Source organism: Penicillium hispanicum (genome assembly GCF_028827665.1).
Source record: "Penicillium hispanicum strain IBT 35686 chromosome Unknown utg000007l_segment0_segment0, whole genome shotgun sequence".
Lineage (NCBI taxonomy): Eukaryota > Fungi > Ascomycota > Eurotiomycetes > Eurotiales > Aspergillaceae > Penicillium > Penicillium hispanicum.
The window spans coordinates 1,048,099-1,064,368 of NW_026623199.1; the positions used below are offsets into that span (position 1 = coordinate 1,048,099).

The 16,270-nt window shown below is 52.5% G+C and overlaps 5 protein-coding genes across 5 annotated transcripts; 4 read left to right on the forward strand and 1 right to left on the reverse strand.

Moving 5' to 3' along the window:
* Positions 1 to 67: 67 nt before the first annotated feature.
* Positions 68 to 4,334, reverse strand: N7459_008178 (chromatin-binding exonuclease XRN1; the record flags this gene model as incomplete). The annotated part of the gene is made up of 2 exons (XM_056947346.1): positions 68 to 2,574; positions 2,630 to 4,334. The coding sequence occupies 2 exons, from the start codon at positions 4,332 to 4,334 to the stop codon at positions 68 to 70; spliced, it is 4,212 nt and encodes a 1,403-aa protein (XP_056796856.1).
* A 456-nt stretch (positions 4,335 to 4,790) lies between these two features.
* On the forward strand, positions 4,791 to 6,407 carry N7459_008179 (WD repeat RBAP46/RBAP48/MSI1 family protein; the record flags this gene model as incomplete). Its single annotated transcript, XM_056947347.1, has 6 exons — positions 4,791 to 4,815; positions 4,873 to 4,932; positions 4,978 to 5,104; positions 5,166 to 5,627; positions 5,691 to 6,176; positions 6,233 to 6,407. 6 exons carry the CDS (start codon positions 4,791 to 4,793, stop codon positions 6,405 to 6,407), a joined length of 1,335 nt encoding a protein of 444 aa, XP_056796857.1.
* Positions 6,408 to 7,172: 765 nt separating this feature from the next.
* On the forward strand, positions 7,173 to 8,364 carry N7459_008180 (GTP cyclohydrolase I; the record flags this gene model as incomplete). Its single annotated transcript, XM_056947348.1, has 4 exons — positions 7,173 to 7,453; positions 7,504 to 7,643; positions 7,705 to 8,009; positions 8,062 to 8,364. 4 exons carry the CDS (start codon positions 7,173 to 7,175, stop codon positions 8,362 to 8,364), a joined length of 1,029 nt encoding a protein of 342 aa, XP_056796858.1.
* A 1,227-nt stretch (positions 8,365 to 9,591) lies between these two features.
* Positions 9,592 to 10,476, forward strand: N7459_008181 (uncharacterized protein; the record flags this gene model as incomplete). Its single annotated transcript, XM_056947349.1, has 1 exon — positions 9,592 to 10,476. The coding sequence occupies one exon, from the start codon at positions 9,592 to 9,594 to the stop codon at positions 10,474 to 10,476; it is 885 nt and encodes a 294-aa protein (XP_056796859.1).
* A 2,010-nt stretch (positions 10,477 to 12,486) lies between these two features.
* Positions 12,487 to 15,948, forward strand: N7459_008182 (putative protein kinase; the record flags this gene model as incomplete). Its single annotated transcript, XM_056947350.1, has 3 exons — positions 12,487 to 13,700; positions 13,766 to 15,703; positions 15,759 to 15,948. Coding segments are annotated over 3 exons (3,342 nt in total), but the record flags the coding sequence as incomplete, so codon positions are not given.
* Positions 15,949 to 16,270: the final 322 nt, after the last annotated feature.

The window sequence follows — 16,270 nt, forward strand, 5'->3', positions numbered from 1 at the left end:
TATACGTACAATGCCAGCTACCAGGGCTCTGTCATTCCCTTCAGGAGAATCACATTGCATCTGTTTACTAGTTGTTCACAGCTGCGGAGCCTCGACCACGGCCACGGCCTCGGAATCCGTTTCCACGACCGCGTCCCCGACCGCGTCGTTGATCCATTCCTTGCGGTGGAGGCACTTGCGAGTAGTTTTGAGGCCGGAAGTTCGGGTTGTTTTGAACGACACCTTCAGTGGGATCACCGTTCTCAACAGAGGTATATCCGACCCGGTTGTATTGCTGTCCACCTCGGCCGCCGCGAGTCCCATTGGCATTGCCTCGACCACGATGTCCGCGTGCAAGACCACCATTGACATGAGGACGGAAGGGAAGATCAACAGATCGACCGTTGGTAAATGCGCCACGGCCCCCTCGGGCCGCGCTTTGACCAGAGACAGCACCTCGGAATGATCCTCTGAGAGGCGGAGGGGCCGGAGCATTTTTCAGCTGGCCCTGTCCGTTCGGTCCAAGAGGTACACCGTACCCAGCAACTGTCAAAGAAATCGGCTGCTGCTGGGCTTGCTGGCTGGTTGCAGCGCGGGACGAAGCAAGGAGCTGTCTGTAAGATACGTTCAGAACGGAAGATGCTAGAACTGTCTGTCCACGGAATGGCGAACAACGGCCACCAAGCGTCGTACCGCTCATGAACGAGGCGTCGAATACCACGTCAAGCAGGAGAGTTCGTGGTGTCCTGGTGAGACCAACCACGGTACCCCTGGTAGCAATGGGCACCTTGCCGGAATCCTGAGCATACACTACTCGATCTCCAAGCTTGAAAGTCTGGTTTCCCAAGCGATGCTCGACGTCGGCAGGTCGAAGAAGGGCGCTCCGCGGAACACCACGGACCTTCTTCGGCTGCATTTGCGGCTGAGATTGAATGAGCCTGTCGGCATCCTGTTCAATGAGTTGAACGATGTCGGAGTCGAGTTGTTCAGCGTCCAGAGGAACCCTCTCGAAGTTCTTTGCTTCCATTGACTTCAGCCAGTCACGAATCTCCTTCATCTTCAGAAGCGCGATCTCTTCGGGGTAAAAGTCGGTTGGAGAATAGCGGTCATTTTGAGGGTTACGCTGGATACCAGCGATAAACTCCGGGAAGGTAATCATGTACTGCTGGAGCAGATCCACTGCCTTCTGACTAAACTCCCAGCCAGAGTCCCCGCGACGTGAGTATCCTAGAACCTTTTGCTTCCGGGCCTCGAACTTGAGATTGAGTCCCAAGTTTACACGTTGGCCATCAATGTCGACGGAGAAGGAAGAGGTAATCTTCGCAAGCACCAACGGATTGAGACGCAAACTGCGAGCTATGGCGTAGGAGGGCATGTAAGGGCAGAATTGCTCGGCCTGCTTGACACGCTCTTTGCCAAATTCGAGCTCACGGCCTTTCACGGCCGCAATGAGTCCGTCCACCTTGCCTCCGTCATGGCCAGTGATATGAACAGGTCGCCCATAGTTGAAGTCACCGAGGAAGAAGGCACGAGAGCCTTGCGGAAATTCTTCTTCAATGGGCAGGGCCCCCCGCTCGATGAAGCGCTCATCAGGATTAGGAACGTCATCAACAATAACCTGAAGAGCATAGTCGGTTTCCTGTCCTGGGATATCCGCGAACTCCTTCACAGTAGCTCCCTCATCGGTCTTTGCCATTCCTTTCAGCAGTTGGATATGAACCAAGGACTCAACATCTCCAATGATCATGCCGAGTCGCTTGCTGTATGTGCCCTCAATCTTGTCTGCCTTCTTCTTCCATTGTGAGATTTGCTGAGGCGTGTGTGGAATTGAGACAGCATGCTTTTCACCAGGAGGAAGAATGTAGTCGAATAGTTCATCCGAGACACGAATCACAAGGGCTTCTTGCAAAAACGGGTATCCAACGTACACTCGCATTCCGAGCTTTGCCTTCGCCAATTCAATGCTGGAACGGCTTCCTGGGTCGAGAAGAGTAACGACCTGGCTTTCATTGCGGCTGTCCTGTTGGAAAACACAAACTCCATGGAATCCCAACTGACCGACATGTGGGAGCGATTTGATGCTGGGAAACCCGGCCAGAGCCGCCTTGCCCAACTGCACTCCATCCATCAGTCCATGATACGGTTCCAGTCCCTCCATTGTGGGGAGATCAAAGACATTTTCGATGCAGTGGCAGTTCGGGAGATCTGGGAACACGCCAGGCATGGAGGAGGGATATATGAAATTCACATCGGGGGAATAAGTGAACTTCAGACTAGCTCCAAAGTCGTTCCGAGCTCTTTCTTCGGGGCTCAGGAGCATCTCGCGAGATTTGAGAGCATCCAAGAGTCGCTTCTCATCAATGAAAGGAATTTTGACCACGGCCTCCCATTCCATCTTCTTCCCATTCATGTCCAGCTCGAAATCACGGGGGTAAAAGTCCACGATAGGAGACTCCGGTGAGGTCATGAGCTCCCAGTAAGCAGGCGGCACAATCTTCTTGCTGCGGTCGGGCAGCACACCCATTAGTTGATCAAATGGCCGGAAGGGCTTTCCAAGCCGGAAATTCATATCGGCACCAAGACCCTTCTTCACATCTGTTCTATTGTCAATAAAATATAAAATGGGACCAAAGGCAGGTCGGACACTTACCGGAAATCATGGGTGCATAGTGATAACGGAAGAACCATGGCCACGATGCTATTCCACGGTAGTAGTAAAACAGCACCCATTGCAGTCCCTGCACGTAGTTCTCTGACAACTTTTTCATCTCCTCCTCGTTGTCAAGGCCCCATCCGAATTTGGACCGATAATAGTTATCCTTCCATTCATGAAACTTGGCCTCGTATTTCTTCTCAGCTGCTTGCTGAGCTTCCTCGGCAGTCATGTCCTGAATCTTAGCCTTCTCGTATTTTCGAATAATACGCTGGACAGCCATGGATGCTTCCTCATCTTCATCTTCATCGTCGTCATCGTTGTCAGTCGGTGGTTGCGGATGCTGGAGTCTCATAAATCGATCGCCATTCTCATTCTCAGTCGTAGACCAAGGCAGACGAAGATCGTCCGCGAGCTTTTCAACGAATGCCCGATCACGAGCCGGCAATGTGGGAGGAAAGTCCAAAGGTCTCATTTCGGATCCCTTTCCGGGTCGGTTCAATACAAACTTCTTGATTTTCTTAAGAAGTTCCTTTTGTGCACCCGTGAGAGTCAACTCCTTCGGCTGCGACTGGAGCTCCAGAGAGCCATCGTTCCCGTTCTTCTTGGATTTGATCCATTGTGCATCAGAGTATTCAGCCTCGAAGAACCGATGCTCAAAATCGCTCATCGCATCCACAAGAATACCCAGGCGTTCCAGGTTAATCACACCCTCCTCGTTGATATAACCACCCATCTTCCGCAAGACATCTTTGTAGATCTTGAACATGAGCGCAAGTGCGCCCTCGTTGATATGTAGATTTGGCAGGTTGGGCAAGAAATCGTTTCCAACAAAAAACGCCATGAGAATGAAATCGTCGATCACACGTTCCATGTCAAAAGGAAAGTTCAGAGCGCCCTCCTCTTCCAGCTCCTGAAATTCCAATTCTAGATACTCCCGAACCATGCTCAAATGCAAAAGATAGAAATTCTGATGTTCGAGTTCCTTGGGCTTCTTCGATACTTGCCGACCAAACGTGACCTCCTCTCGAAGGAGACAGAAGTGGGGGTCATGGCTGAGAAGACCCAGCATGATCAGATCGGCATCGAGGCCGTAGAGACAATGGCGCACATTGGGATGATAGTCGGGCTGTGCTTTCGCACGCCGAATATATTCCATGATTTTGTGCTCACCCTCGCCAGGGACCTCATGCCCAGAGAGTACAATTTCCACACCCTGCCAGTCGGTGTCTTCTGAGATCTTCTTGTTGATGAAGTACTTCAATTGTTGCGTCAATTTCGCCATGAATTCAGTGCCGGGTGTGATACAATTGCTGTCGAAGGGGTCTTCTTTTGGCATCTCCAGTCCCTGCTGGATAGCCTTCTCCTTGGCATTTTCAGCGTCCAGCGCCGTCCGGAAGCGACGGGCCCGTTGTTGGTTCATCTTCGCGCGGGGTGCGACACCATCAACAGCCATAAAGAACAACTTTTTGGGCTTGATCTTCCCAAACAAGTGCTCAATGTAGTTGAAGATCGCAATGAACATTTGCTCCTCCGTCATACGAAATGTCGGGGAATCACTGTCTTTGTGTGTGCAGTTGTGGATAATGCCGTTCATGTCGAGGTACAGGCTGTCAAACTCGGGGATGCGACTCTCTGCGATCAGCATTGAGATAGCGGGGTACCGCTCACTCAGCCAACGGAAGAACTTTGGAACACCCATGATTAAAAGTCAACCACGCAAAGGGTGGAAATTCTCGATTAGAAAGGTAGGGTCGGTCGCCGGTATGGCCGGGAAGGAAGGATGAGAGCTGTGTCGTCAGAGGAATAACAATAGTATTGTGACCGAAAGGGTATCATCCAAAAGGTGAGGGGTGATAAGAAAAGGAGGATGTAAAAACGCTCACGACGATTTCGCGCCTGAGGTACAGAGCAAAGCCCACGTTGCAAAAGGAATGAACTCGAGCAGGTTGGAAATCGGAAGTTGAAGGTTGCCGACATCGAGTCATCGCCAAGGCTGTGGTTGCCAACTACGGACTAGCGCCTGCGGTTGCCCATTAACGCGGGTTTGCGTGGGAGAGTCGCGTTTGGATCGCCCTTCACCTCTCTTGCACATTGAATCTGTTCTCTCTTCTTCTTTTTCGTCGCATTGTCCCCAATTTTGATACCCAGATCAGCCATGGAACCATACGAGGATGAGACTGGTGAGCTTGCAATATCTTTCTTTGGCCATGAGAAATCTCAATCTAACAAGTGCGCAGCTGTGGTGGAGGATCATGAGAAGGAACAGGAGCACAGCAGCGAGAAGATCATCAATGAAGGTACCCATAGTGCCAATTCTCTCTGCCACTTGATGTGACCACCAGAGTTGACGGGAATTGGGACAGAATACAAGACATGGAAGAAGAACGCGCCATTTCTTTACGATATGATCCTGAGCACAGCTCTAGAATGGCCCACCCTTACTACCCAGTGGCTGCCAGACAAGCAAGAGTCAGTGTGACCACCTCCACTTCCTGTTTCAAAGCTTGGTCTAACCGAGGACGCTTTGCAGAGTCCCTGACAAGCCCTACTCTACTCATCGCCTTCTCATCGGCACCCATACTGCTGGTGATGCCCAGAACTACCTTCAAATTGCCCATGTCCAGCTACCAAATCCCAATGTGCCTAACCCAGAGGACTATGATGAGGACAAAGGCGAGATTGGCGGCTACGGTGGGGGGTCTAAGAAGCCCCAGATGGAGATCAAGTTCAACATCGTCCAGAAAATCGACCACAAGGGCGAAGTCAACAAGGCTCGCTATCAACCACAGAACCCTAATATCATTGCTACAATGTGTACTGATGGTCGGGTCATGATTTGGGATCGCTCCAAGCATCCTAGCATGCCCACCGGGACGGTGAATCCTCAAATGGAGCTTCTGGGTCATGAGGCTGAAGGCTTTGGGTTGAGCTGGAACCCCCATGAAGCCGGCCACCTTGCAACGGGCAGTGAGGACAAGACGGTTCGGCTCTGGTGAGCAAATAACCTGATGCGCTCTCAGTTTTTGGGCGGGCGGAATACTAATGTCAAGTGTAGGGATCTCACCACATACACCAAGGGCAACAAAGCACTTCGGCCGTCTCGCACCTATACGCACCACTCGTCAATTGTAAATGATGTCCAGCACCATCCTCTCCATTCGTCCCTCATCGGCACTGTCTCCGATGATATCACTCTCCAGATTCTCGACGTTCGTGCTGCGGACACGACTCGGGCTGCCGCTTCAGCCGAGGGCCAGCACCGTGATGCTATCAACTCGATCTCGTTCAACCCTGCGGCGGAGACAGTTTTGGCCACTGGCTCTGCAGACAAGACCATTGGATTGTGGGATCTGCGGAACCTGAAGACCAAGCTCCACTCACTAGAGGGCCACAGCGACTCGGTGCAGTCAATCTCATGGCATCCTTTTGAGGAGTCCGTGCTTGCAAGCTCCAGCTACGATCGCAAGATCATGTTTTGGGATCTCAGCCGGGCGGGTGAAGAGCAGACGCCGGAAGACGCCCAGGACGGCCCACCGGAGCTGTATGTTCTCCCTCTTTTGATTGAACTTCATTTCCCAGTTGCTAACTCTTCCCTAGGCTGTTCATGCACGGTGGGCATACCAACCGTATTTCTGACTTCAGCTGGAACCTGAGTGATCCTTGGGTCCTGTGCTCGGCCGCCGAGGACAACCTGTTGCAGGTGTGGAAGGTGGCTGATGCCATTGTCGGCAAGGATCTGGAAGATGTCCCGACAGAGGAGTTGGAAGCATGATCTGCATGCTGATTTCCATCGTTGTCCTATTCACAATTCTCTGCTTCAATGTTCCCTTAGTGGTATTTTCCCGGTGTAGTTATCGGCGAATCTTCCGGTTCATCATAATGAGGAATACTCAAAAAGAATACTTAATAGACCTTTCCAGCTCAATAACTCTCTGCAATCTCGAGAGGTGTAAGCCTCGAAAATATTGGGGGTCTGTTTGTGTATGGAGGGTGCCACCCTGTCTTATTCATTTATCTATGTCAAGTGATTGCGATTCGCGACTAGGTCAGGCATGACAGTGGCGTGATTTTGGAGCTAGATATGTTTGCTTCAGTGGGGCTAAAAAAATATCTACCTGCATTTCTTGTACTTCACCTAAAAAAAGCATGCGAATCCTTCCCACACAAACAAATTGAGAAAGAAGCCATAGCATGCAGTTGTACCCGATACATGATGGTGAGTCCATTGCCTCTTTCTAACGGTCGAGGATCCATACATATATATGTAGAGTCCATGGTTAAAACGGTCCAAACGGCCCCCGCGGGCAACGGCTAGTCGCAAGCGGTGATTGGCTGAAGCGGCAGGCGGTGTCGGGAAAAATGAGGGGAATGAGGTTGCGAATCGGGATTAGCGCCTTTTCGGATTACCTTTGCGCCAAAAAAAAAGTAGAGTCATCATGGCGATGCTGACCATGCTTGGCTGACTTTTTTACATCGATCACTCCAACGTTGGTCGATCTCTTCATCCTCCCCAAGTATCTCTATCAATTACCACATCATGGGCTCTGGAACCTCTCCCCCAGCCCCAAAGCCGTCGGCAATTCCGTCGCACATGTTGAACGGTAGCTCCCCCCTCCATTCGTCCACGAGCCCCGGGTCAGGCGCTCGCGTTCGGGACAGCCGTGAGCGTGAGAGCCTCAACTCTTCCATTCGCTCCTCGTTCGCTCCCCGTGTTCCCGCCGAATTTGATTTAATCGAGGAGGAGGCGTCATCTGCCGCCCCCACGACTGATTCCGCTGCCAATGAAACGGGAGCTGTTCACAGTACAATGACTCTGCGGTAAGCTGAAACCAATCCCCACTTTGCGATGTCTTCTCATAACTGAGCAGTGGCCGACCTACCCTGAATGACCCGCCTCGTGATCCCCGGGATGAAGGTGGTCCATTGACCCCGCCGGCAACGGCCAGCCGCCCCGCTAGCCCTTATACCCTGAACCCACCGATCGACTTTGATGGTCTCAGTTGGCCTTGTAAGTGGCAGCATGGTTGTCCTGCACCATACCAATCACCTTTCTAACCTATAATCTGTAGGCCCAGGAACACGGCAGCGGTTGGAGTCGACACCGCAAGAGAACGAAGAGCGGATCCAGAAGCTTGCGGGGGCTGTGCGGACAATTCTTGAATGTGTTGGTGAGGATCCGGAGCGAGAGGGTCTACGTGAGACTCCGGAGCGATATGCCAAGGCCATGCTCTATTTCACCAAGGGCTATGAGGAGAATGTCCGAGACTTGGTGAACGGAGCTGTTTTCCACGAGGACCATGATGAGCTGGTGATTGTGAAAGATATTGATGTTTTCTCTCTGTGCGAACACCACATGGTTCCCTTCACGGGAAAGGTACAGTTTCTTGCATACATTTCTAGCGACCAACACTGACCATGTGGGGCAGATGCATATCGGTTACATCCCGGATCGCCGGGTGCTTGGTCTCTCCAAACTGGCCCGACTCGCTGAGATGTTCTCTCGCAGACTTCAGGTTCAAGAGCGTCTTACCAAGCAAGTTGCCTTGGCTATTTCAGAGGTGCTCAAGCCTCGGGGTGTTGGTGTTGTCATGGAATCTTCCCACCTTTGCATGGTGATGCGTGGTGTGCAGAAGGTTGGCAGCACGACGACCACCAGCTGCATGTTGGGGTGCATGCGGTCGAGTGCCAAGACCCGAGAAGAGTTCCTGACCCTCCTGCACCGAAGATAACCCAAGTGCCATGATCTTTCAGCTTGATCTCAAGCTCGGATCTTGCAGTTACGAATCTGGAGTTTGGCGACCACCTTTCAACAGGTCTATCTTATGTTGGCTTTTGCTTTGAGTCTCATCCCGTAGCGTGTTTTTTGTTCCTGTGTTTCATGTTCCATTTGACGCCGATTCTGTTGCATCTTGTATGTTGGCAGTGTCTACCCAGACACCCTTTCGTCTGATGCCAACATCTTGCAGTCTTTTGACCTGTTCTGTCCAGTTTTTTGTTGGAACCCCTGCAAGGTCTCTCTAACTTTAGCATGACGACGACAACCCCCTTCATTTGATGATTGTTTAGACTAACACCACCCCACATGGGGACCTCTTGTGCTTACACTGGTTCTTGGAGTTTGATTGTTTATGGTGAGTCAAAACCTCTTGGCGGCGCCGGTGAGGCTGTTTCAACACTTTTCAACACTTGCTTTACAATGTACTCTCAACACCCTGGTAATAGGCGTGGATGGCCACATTATCTGTATATGTCTTGAACCTACATACTGAATACATGTACATCTTGATTTCTGCTATTGTGATTCGAGGGTTTCAAGAATCAATACAGTTAGCTTCCAGGCAACTTCGTCAACAAAGAACCCTTTCAGAGTTTATGGCTTTCGGGTAACTGGCTTTGCATTTGGCATATGCTGTCTGGATATTATTGTTGTGGATCTCTGGCTCACTGCCAACGACTAAGCGAGCAGACTGTTGCCGTCGACGACATATATGGACTGTTCACTTTGTTGTGTCAAGTGAATACTTTGTATCTCATTGCAGTTTCTGAACTTCGCAAGTCTCCTGTTGTCACTCTAAACACGTCTGAAAATACGTCTTTATTCAATCCGGTAAGTACTCTCGGAATCCTGAAAATGTCTCTTACGGTCTCTGTTGCTCCTTCAGCTGATGCTGATGCTGATACGTTTGGGTTCCCTTTCTTAGGAGGCAAAATTCGGCTACAGATAACGTGAGCACATTCACTCCAATATCATTTCCAGTGCTTTTTCCTGAGAGCCCCCACAGACCTTCTATTGGCCCTTCCCTAGACGACTTGGTGACCTGAGCTTGCAAGTTGCTTCAACTACCTTTCCCCAACCCACAGCCTGGGCCCTCAAGCCAAGACGATTGCAAGAATCCCCAAACCCAAGCATATCTGAGATCCACGAAAGTGACTGACTTGCGAATCCCCCCAGCATCATGTCTGGAATGCCTTTGCCCCAGAGAGAGCAAATTCATTCGGCCCAGATGGATATGGATGTTCCTGAGAAGCATGAGGCAACGACCAGTTCTCGTGCAGACTCCCAAAACACCGCCGAACAAGTGCCTTCTCAGCTACTCCAGGCCCCTCCCAGTCCCGAGCATGTTCAATCACCGAAGGCTACACCAAACCCCGAGACTCCTCAGCTGACTCACGAGCCTCTGGGTTTAGCAGCGAACTTCAACGTGTTTGAGTGGATGCTCAAGGATATCCGGCTCGAGGATATCGAGCATGGAGCAGATGGAGTGGCCGATTTGATGTCCTTTTTGTCGAAGGCGGCCCCACGACGTGCCATATACACCCCGAACGAGGGACTGCAGGCCCACCTCATTCGACAGCAGATGATTGCCGGCATTACCACCGACAAGTTTGAACCCATGCACGGTCCTCGTTCTCGCCAGCAACAGGTTGGTCCTAATGGAATCCGTCGATCGTATCGTAACCCGACGGTGGTTTTTGCTACTTCCCATGGAGGCCTTATTCCCCAATTTCATCAGGCCAAGTATCAGGGTAGCCTCGAGCCTCTGCCTGTTCGTCCGTGGTATCCGGCACTTCCTGGGAGTGAACAGGGGGAAGATATGCATGAATCTAGGGTGAACGGAGCTGGTGTCAGCGGAGCTGACCAGTCGATTTCCCACAACAGCACTGAGCAGCCATACGATGCGAGTCTCTTTGCGAATGCCGAGGAACAGCGGATAATCACCAACTTCTATGTGCGCGATTTCTTGCAACCTGAGATTCTGGGCGATCAGCCGCAGTGGATCGAATTTGGGCCCTATGGAGCAGATGATTATCCCGAACATGACTGGACTGATGATGATTGAAGATGACTTTCAGACATCAATAGACGAGCACATATTCTCGTTTATTCCCTGAAGTGATCGATGATGACTACCTCTGGCGCGTACGGAATGGGGATGGGGTTGTTTCGAAGACCGGCCGAAGAGTGGGCAACATGGAAAAAAAAGGAGGGAGGGTGTTCCAATGATGAGGTTTTACAAAATGCGTCGTCAACATCTGATTCGAGTTGAAGTAAGCATGAAATTGTGCAATAATAGAAACTTCTGCTCTGTAGTATGCCCATCCCATTCCGGAAATTGCAGGTCACATGACAATGACCACATGACCCTACTCCGCAGCGGGAAGTCGGCTTGCGACCTCAGGCTGACATGACTTCCACAACCACCTCTACGTCCCACTCGCTGTACGGACCAACGGTGGCGTATTTCCTGATAGTTCTTCTTTCAGACTATCTAGGTTCCTTCCATTCCTAGCTTCCTTCACTTCGCCGATCTCCCTTTGTGTGAAGTTGGTGCCTTAAGCCACATCATGCCAGTGTTCACGGGCTGAGCTTCAGGTCATGTTTCGCCCACTGTGGGCAGCCTTCAACACCACCGGGTCTCAGAAATACACCTGCTACTCCAAATGCAAACAGCCTTCTTTAACCAACGGTTTGTGTGAAATTCATCGTCGTCATGAGATCGCCAGTTGGGAAAGGGGTGTTAGCGGCGTGATCGCTGGGCCGCCCTGTTGGATGCTCTCCCCAAGACTCATCGCCGAACTGACCGTGTTGCATCCATCTCTATTCTACTGGGTACTTTGGATAGCGTGTTCTTGACTATTCTCAGCCCATCAGATCTCGACCTGGACCACCTAGTTCGCTTGTCCAAGAAATCCTCTGACGCTCTTCCACTACCTGGTGTTTTTGGCTGGACTGTGGGAAACTTGCGGATATTCACGATCTGATGCACCTAACCACTTCGAGTTCAGAGTTGGAAGCTGGTGGGGATTGACTGAACCCGTGAGCGAAGGAAGCTCCTCATTCTACACAGCCCCCAGCCTCATCTAGCCTGGCGATGATGTGTCTGTTCTTCGGGGATTCATGACCGGGTACTCTCCCGTTGTAAACCATGACCGTACTTGCGATAGACGGTACTTGGGTCTTATCCCGCATGAGCTCAAGATCTATATTACGACCTGGCCGCCATTTCTCATGATACCAGTGTGACACTGGGTGGGACTGATTGTGAAGCGGAACCAACCGCCAATCTGCGACATGTGCCTCTTTATCCATGCTCTGACAGACACAGCAGTGCCCTGATCAAGAGGGACAGAGCGATGGCTTGTGGCTATCCGCTAGCCGGCGACCGCCCGGTTATCTGGTTTTCTATCCGGGCTTTTGCAGCACCATTTGTTGATTACGGTGCGATTCAAGCTTTATGCAGTACGTAGATAGACCGATCCGTGGGGTGACGACCCCTGTGATCCTTGAGCTGTGTGCAGAAAAGAGATGAAAGAAAGGCACACCAAGCACCCTGCCTCGAACCTGCGCACAGGGGAGCTTTGACATCGTGGAGCGGATCCTTTGCAGGGAGCAGCACCAGCCATTCACGTCGTGAACGCAACACCAGCTTGCAAACCAGCGACTACGTTCGGGGCCACCAGGTCAACGTTCCCGCGCGGCCTCTTTTCTGCTCCGAGTCCAGTTGTAGAGCCGCACGGCGACATTCGCCCACAGGATCAACATCCCCTCACTTCGATCTTGCTTGATCACCATTACGAAGCGGTCGTAGAGTTTTTGTTTTTTTTTTACAGTGCATGGTTTCGGCCATGTGCACGTTCAATCCGGTGCGTCTCCATTAGCACCCATCTCATCCCCTTGCTCATCCGCTTCACAGTGTCCGGAAAAACTCCTCCTCCGACATCCCCCCCAAACCCAAAAGACTTCGGCCTGAGAACGCGCTCACGATTGAACCCCGGCTCCACCCACTGCGCTCTTCTCGACTATCGGGTGTTGTCCTCCGCTCACCCCTGTTCATCCTTCCATCTCTAGCCCAGAGACAGATGCTACTGGCGTCGACTTCATGGCTGGGTCCCATAGGAGTCCGGTGTTGAGAGACCAGTGGAGCGGCGACCCAGACCGCGATCCCCGTGACAGGGACCGTCGCAGAGGTCGAGGGTCTCACCGTGACCGTGGTAGGAGTCGCCATCGTGAACGAGGCCGCTACCCCCGCCCGAACGACCGCCATCTTGACTATCCAGCCCGGTCGCCACCTGCACCTGTGTCCCGCTTTGGCCCTGATCCATCTCGCGACATGGGTGACTCTGCATTGGACCGATCTCCACCACACGGCTCCCCTGGTCCTTCGCCAGGCTTCTACGAATCAAACCGATCCATCCGCAACAGGCCTTCATCATCTACTGACTGGAACTCGCGTTTATCCGGTCCTTTGGACAGAGACGGCCCAGGTTTCCGACGAGACGAATCTCCGTTCCCACCCCCATCCAAGCGCAAAAGAACCCGAAGCCCATCCCCTCGTGGCCAACCAGGCCCCTTTCCGCCTCGTCGATCTTCTTTTACCAAGCACAGCGAGCGACGCGACCGTAGCCCCTCATACAAACATCGGGGCCGGTTCCCAGGGCCAGGCATGTCTAGGCGACGATCTCCTCACCGGGGACGGGATCGCCGGGGCAAAGACCGCCGCCGTCCCGATCTTCCACGACCAGGCCAATCCAGGTCACCTAGGCGGGATTGGGGGAATCGCCGTCCATCCCCTCATCGACGGTCTCAAACTCCCAGTGGTGGTGGCGGCGACGACTACAGTGATAGAGATTCTCGTTATCGGTCTCGCTCGCCATCTCGACACTCTGCGCGGTCTGTGAACTCGAGAGCATCGATATACTCGTCCACCTCACGAGCTAAGGAGACAGTGGATTCGGCTCGCCCTATTCCGTCAGTTGTGAACGATCCGGCTCGGCCTCCGTCGCCCCCCCGTCCAGTTCCAGGTTTTGATGACAGCCATATGGGCCATCATGGTGAAGGGCGCGGGAACGTGCGAGACGGCTTCCCCACGCATGGAACGCGTCCATCGGACCTGCATACTAAGCAACGCCGCCGAGGATCCCGGTCGCATCTTGACACAAAGTCATATGCAACGTCACCCCAGTTCACGCCAAGGAGTTCTCATCACGGGTCACCGCAACCACTTTCTCCGCACTCCAACACCCGAGGAGGTTGGCCTGGGCAACCCTCACGCCCCGGTTCGAGGTGAGTCTTAAATACTGATCAGATTGTGATATGAATTTGGACATGTGATACTAAGGCTGCATTAGCAATCTCAATAGCAACTCTCCACCTTATCGGCAAGACATCTACTATTCCAAGAATGCACCACCGGACCAGCCATATCAAATGCACGCTGGCCCATTCGACGGCCCATCAAACCACCATTCTCACCCCTCCTATGGCGGGCCGTCCTACCGAGGCAACCAATCTGGCTACCGAGGAGGCCATGCCAATCAAGGCCCCGGCCGTCGATTCTCAGGCTCAGGCTCTCATCCTCACAATAACGGGCCATCACACCGTGGCGGGCGAGGCCATTTTAATAGTTCACAGTGGACAGCGTCCGAACCGCGCGGCCATAGCCGTCAACAAAGCCCACCAGGTCTGCCCTCTCGCGGTTCTCGAAGCCCTCCTACCAGACCACCGTCTGCAGCCGACCCGTTCTCACCAAGGGCACCAAAGCATGACAACTACTTCAGGCCTGCGACTCGGGATGTCGAGCGAGACAATGACCGGCCTCAACTGGAGCAAGAGAGTGGTGATGCTCAGAACGACTTGAAAAACATGCCGCCCCAAGCTCGTGAACCGGAGACTTCTACCCCGGCAGATAAAGGCGGAAAGTTCAGTTTTACTTTCAAGGCTAAGACTACGCCGACTCCTGCGCCCAAGCCTGTTCCGGATCTGGCACAGCGGATGCAAGTCCGTGGGCCGCCACCTCGTGTCCCTGACCCTCCCACTCCTCGAAACCGTTTGACCAACGGCCCAATGCCAAAGTTCAAGCCCGAGTCGCGCTTTGAGCGCCGTGGACGGGACCGTGACCGAGACCGAGACCGCGACCGAGACCGCAGAGATTTCCGAGACTCGCGAGTCTTCCGTGAGCCCCGAGATCGCAAGGATGATCGCCGGTTCGATCAGCGTCGGGATAGACCTAAGGGTGACCGACGCTCAGATTTCCGAAACGATCGTCGTTGGGAACCCTCACCAGAACCACCGAGAGAACCACCGCCCAAGCAGAAGAAAATCCTCACTCGTATTAAGCCTCGACCGACACTGACCGAGGAGTTTTCTAAGGCTGACTCTGTTTACTATCGGAAGCCCGGTAACGAATCTGTGATCGGTGCCGGAACCTATGGCAAAGTCTTCAAGGGGATACACGTTTACACCCAACGCGAAGTTGCCCTGAAGAAAATCCGAATGGAGGGGGAGAAGGATGGGTTCCCGGTCACAGCAGTGCGGGAAATCAAGTTGCTCCAACATCTCCGCAATCACAATGTGGTCAGTCTTTTGGAAGTTATGGTCGAAAGGAATGAGTGCTTTATGGTTTTTGAGTACCTTTCTCATGATTTGACTGGTCTCATCAATCACCCTACCTTCTCCCTCACCTTGGCACATAAAAAGGATCTGGCCAAACAGATGTTCGAAGGATTGAACTATCTCCACCACCGCGGCGTCCTCCACCGAGACATCAAGGCTGCCAACATCCTCATCAGCAATCAAGGCCTCCTGAAATTCGCTGACTTTGGGCTCGCCCGCTTCTTCTCGAAAAGCCGACAGCTCGATTACACCAACCGTGTGATCACAATCTGGTATCGTCCCCCCGAACTCCTATTGGGAGAGACCCGGTACGGCCCCGCTGTTGATGTGTGGAGTGCTGCATGTGTCTGCATGGAGATGTTCACCAAAAAGGCGGTGTTCCCTGGTGAGGGCGGCGAGCTCAGCCAGCTAGACAAGCTCTACAACTCCTTGGGTACTCCGACTCGGACTGAGTGGCCGGATTATGTGGAGATGCCATGGTTCCAGTTGATGCGGCCGACTGAACGCAAGAAGCGCATCTTTGAGGACACATATCGCGATGTCTTAAGCTCAGCTGCCTTGGATATGATCTCTCAGGTCTTCCAGTACGACCCCGCAAAACGACCCAGCGCTGAGGAGGTCCTTCAGCATCCCTACTTTGTGTCTGAGGAGCCGACCCCTCAACAAGCTATCGAGTGAGTATTATAGCCATCGCATCTGTTCTTCTGCATTCGCTAACTATTGGACCAGGTTGGAGAACATGGAAGGGGACTGGCACGAGTTTGAGTCCAAGGCCCTTCGGAAGGAAGCGCGACGCGCAGAGTATCAGAACCAAAAGGACCGAGAGAAGCGCAAGATGGAAGCCTCTGGGCCTATTAGTGATCGGGACTCCAAGCGTGTGAGACAAGATACAGGAGATCGGCCTACTGCGCAAGCTTGAATTGGTGGCTGGCATCTGGCATGATTTTTTCTCGCGGACTTTTTTCAGTTATGGCATTGGGTATGGCTGGGGGAGCGGCTTGCATCTACGTTCATGGAATCTCATCATCGGGGAACTGATTGGGCTTGTTTTGTTGTTTGTAATTTAGTTGCCCATGCTAACCATAAAAAAAATGCCCTTCTCCAAAAAAATCGTTTGCATTGACCTAGCTGCAAGGATATGTAGAGGGGCTTTGTTCTTTGTTAATTTATCGTTCCATCCGATTGCTGACATCGACTTGTTCTGAAGTTGGGGCTTGGGACCAAATCACAGTTGTTGCGCG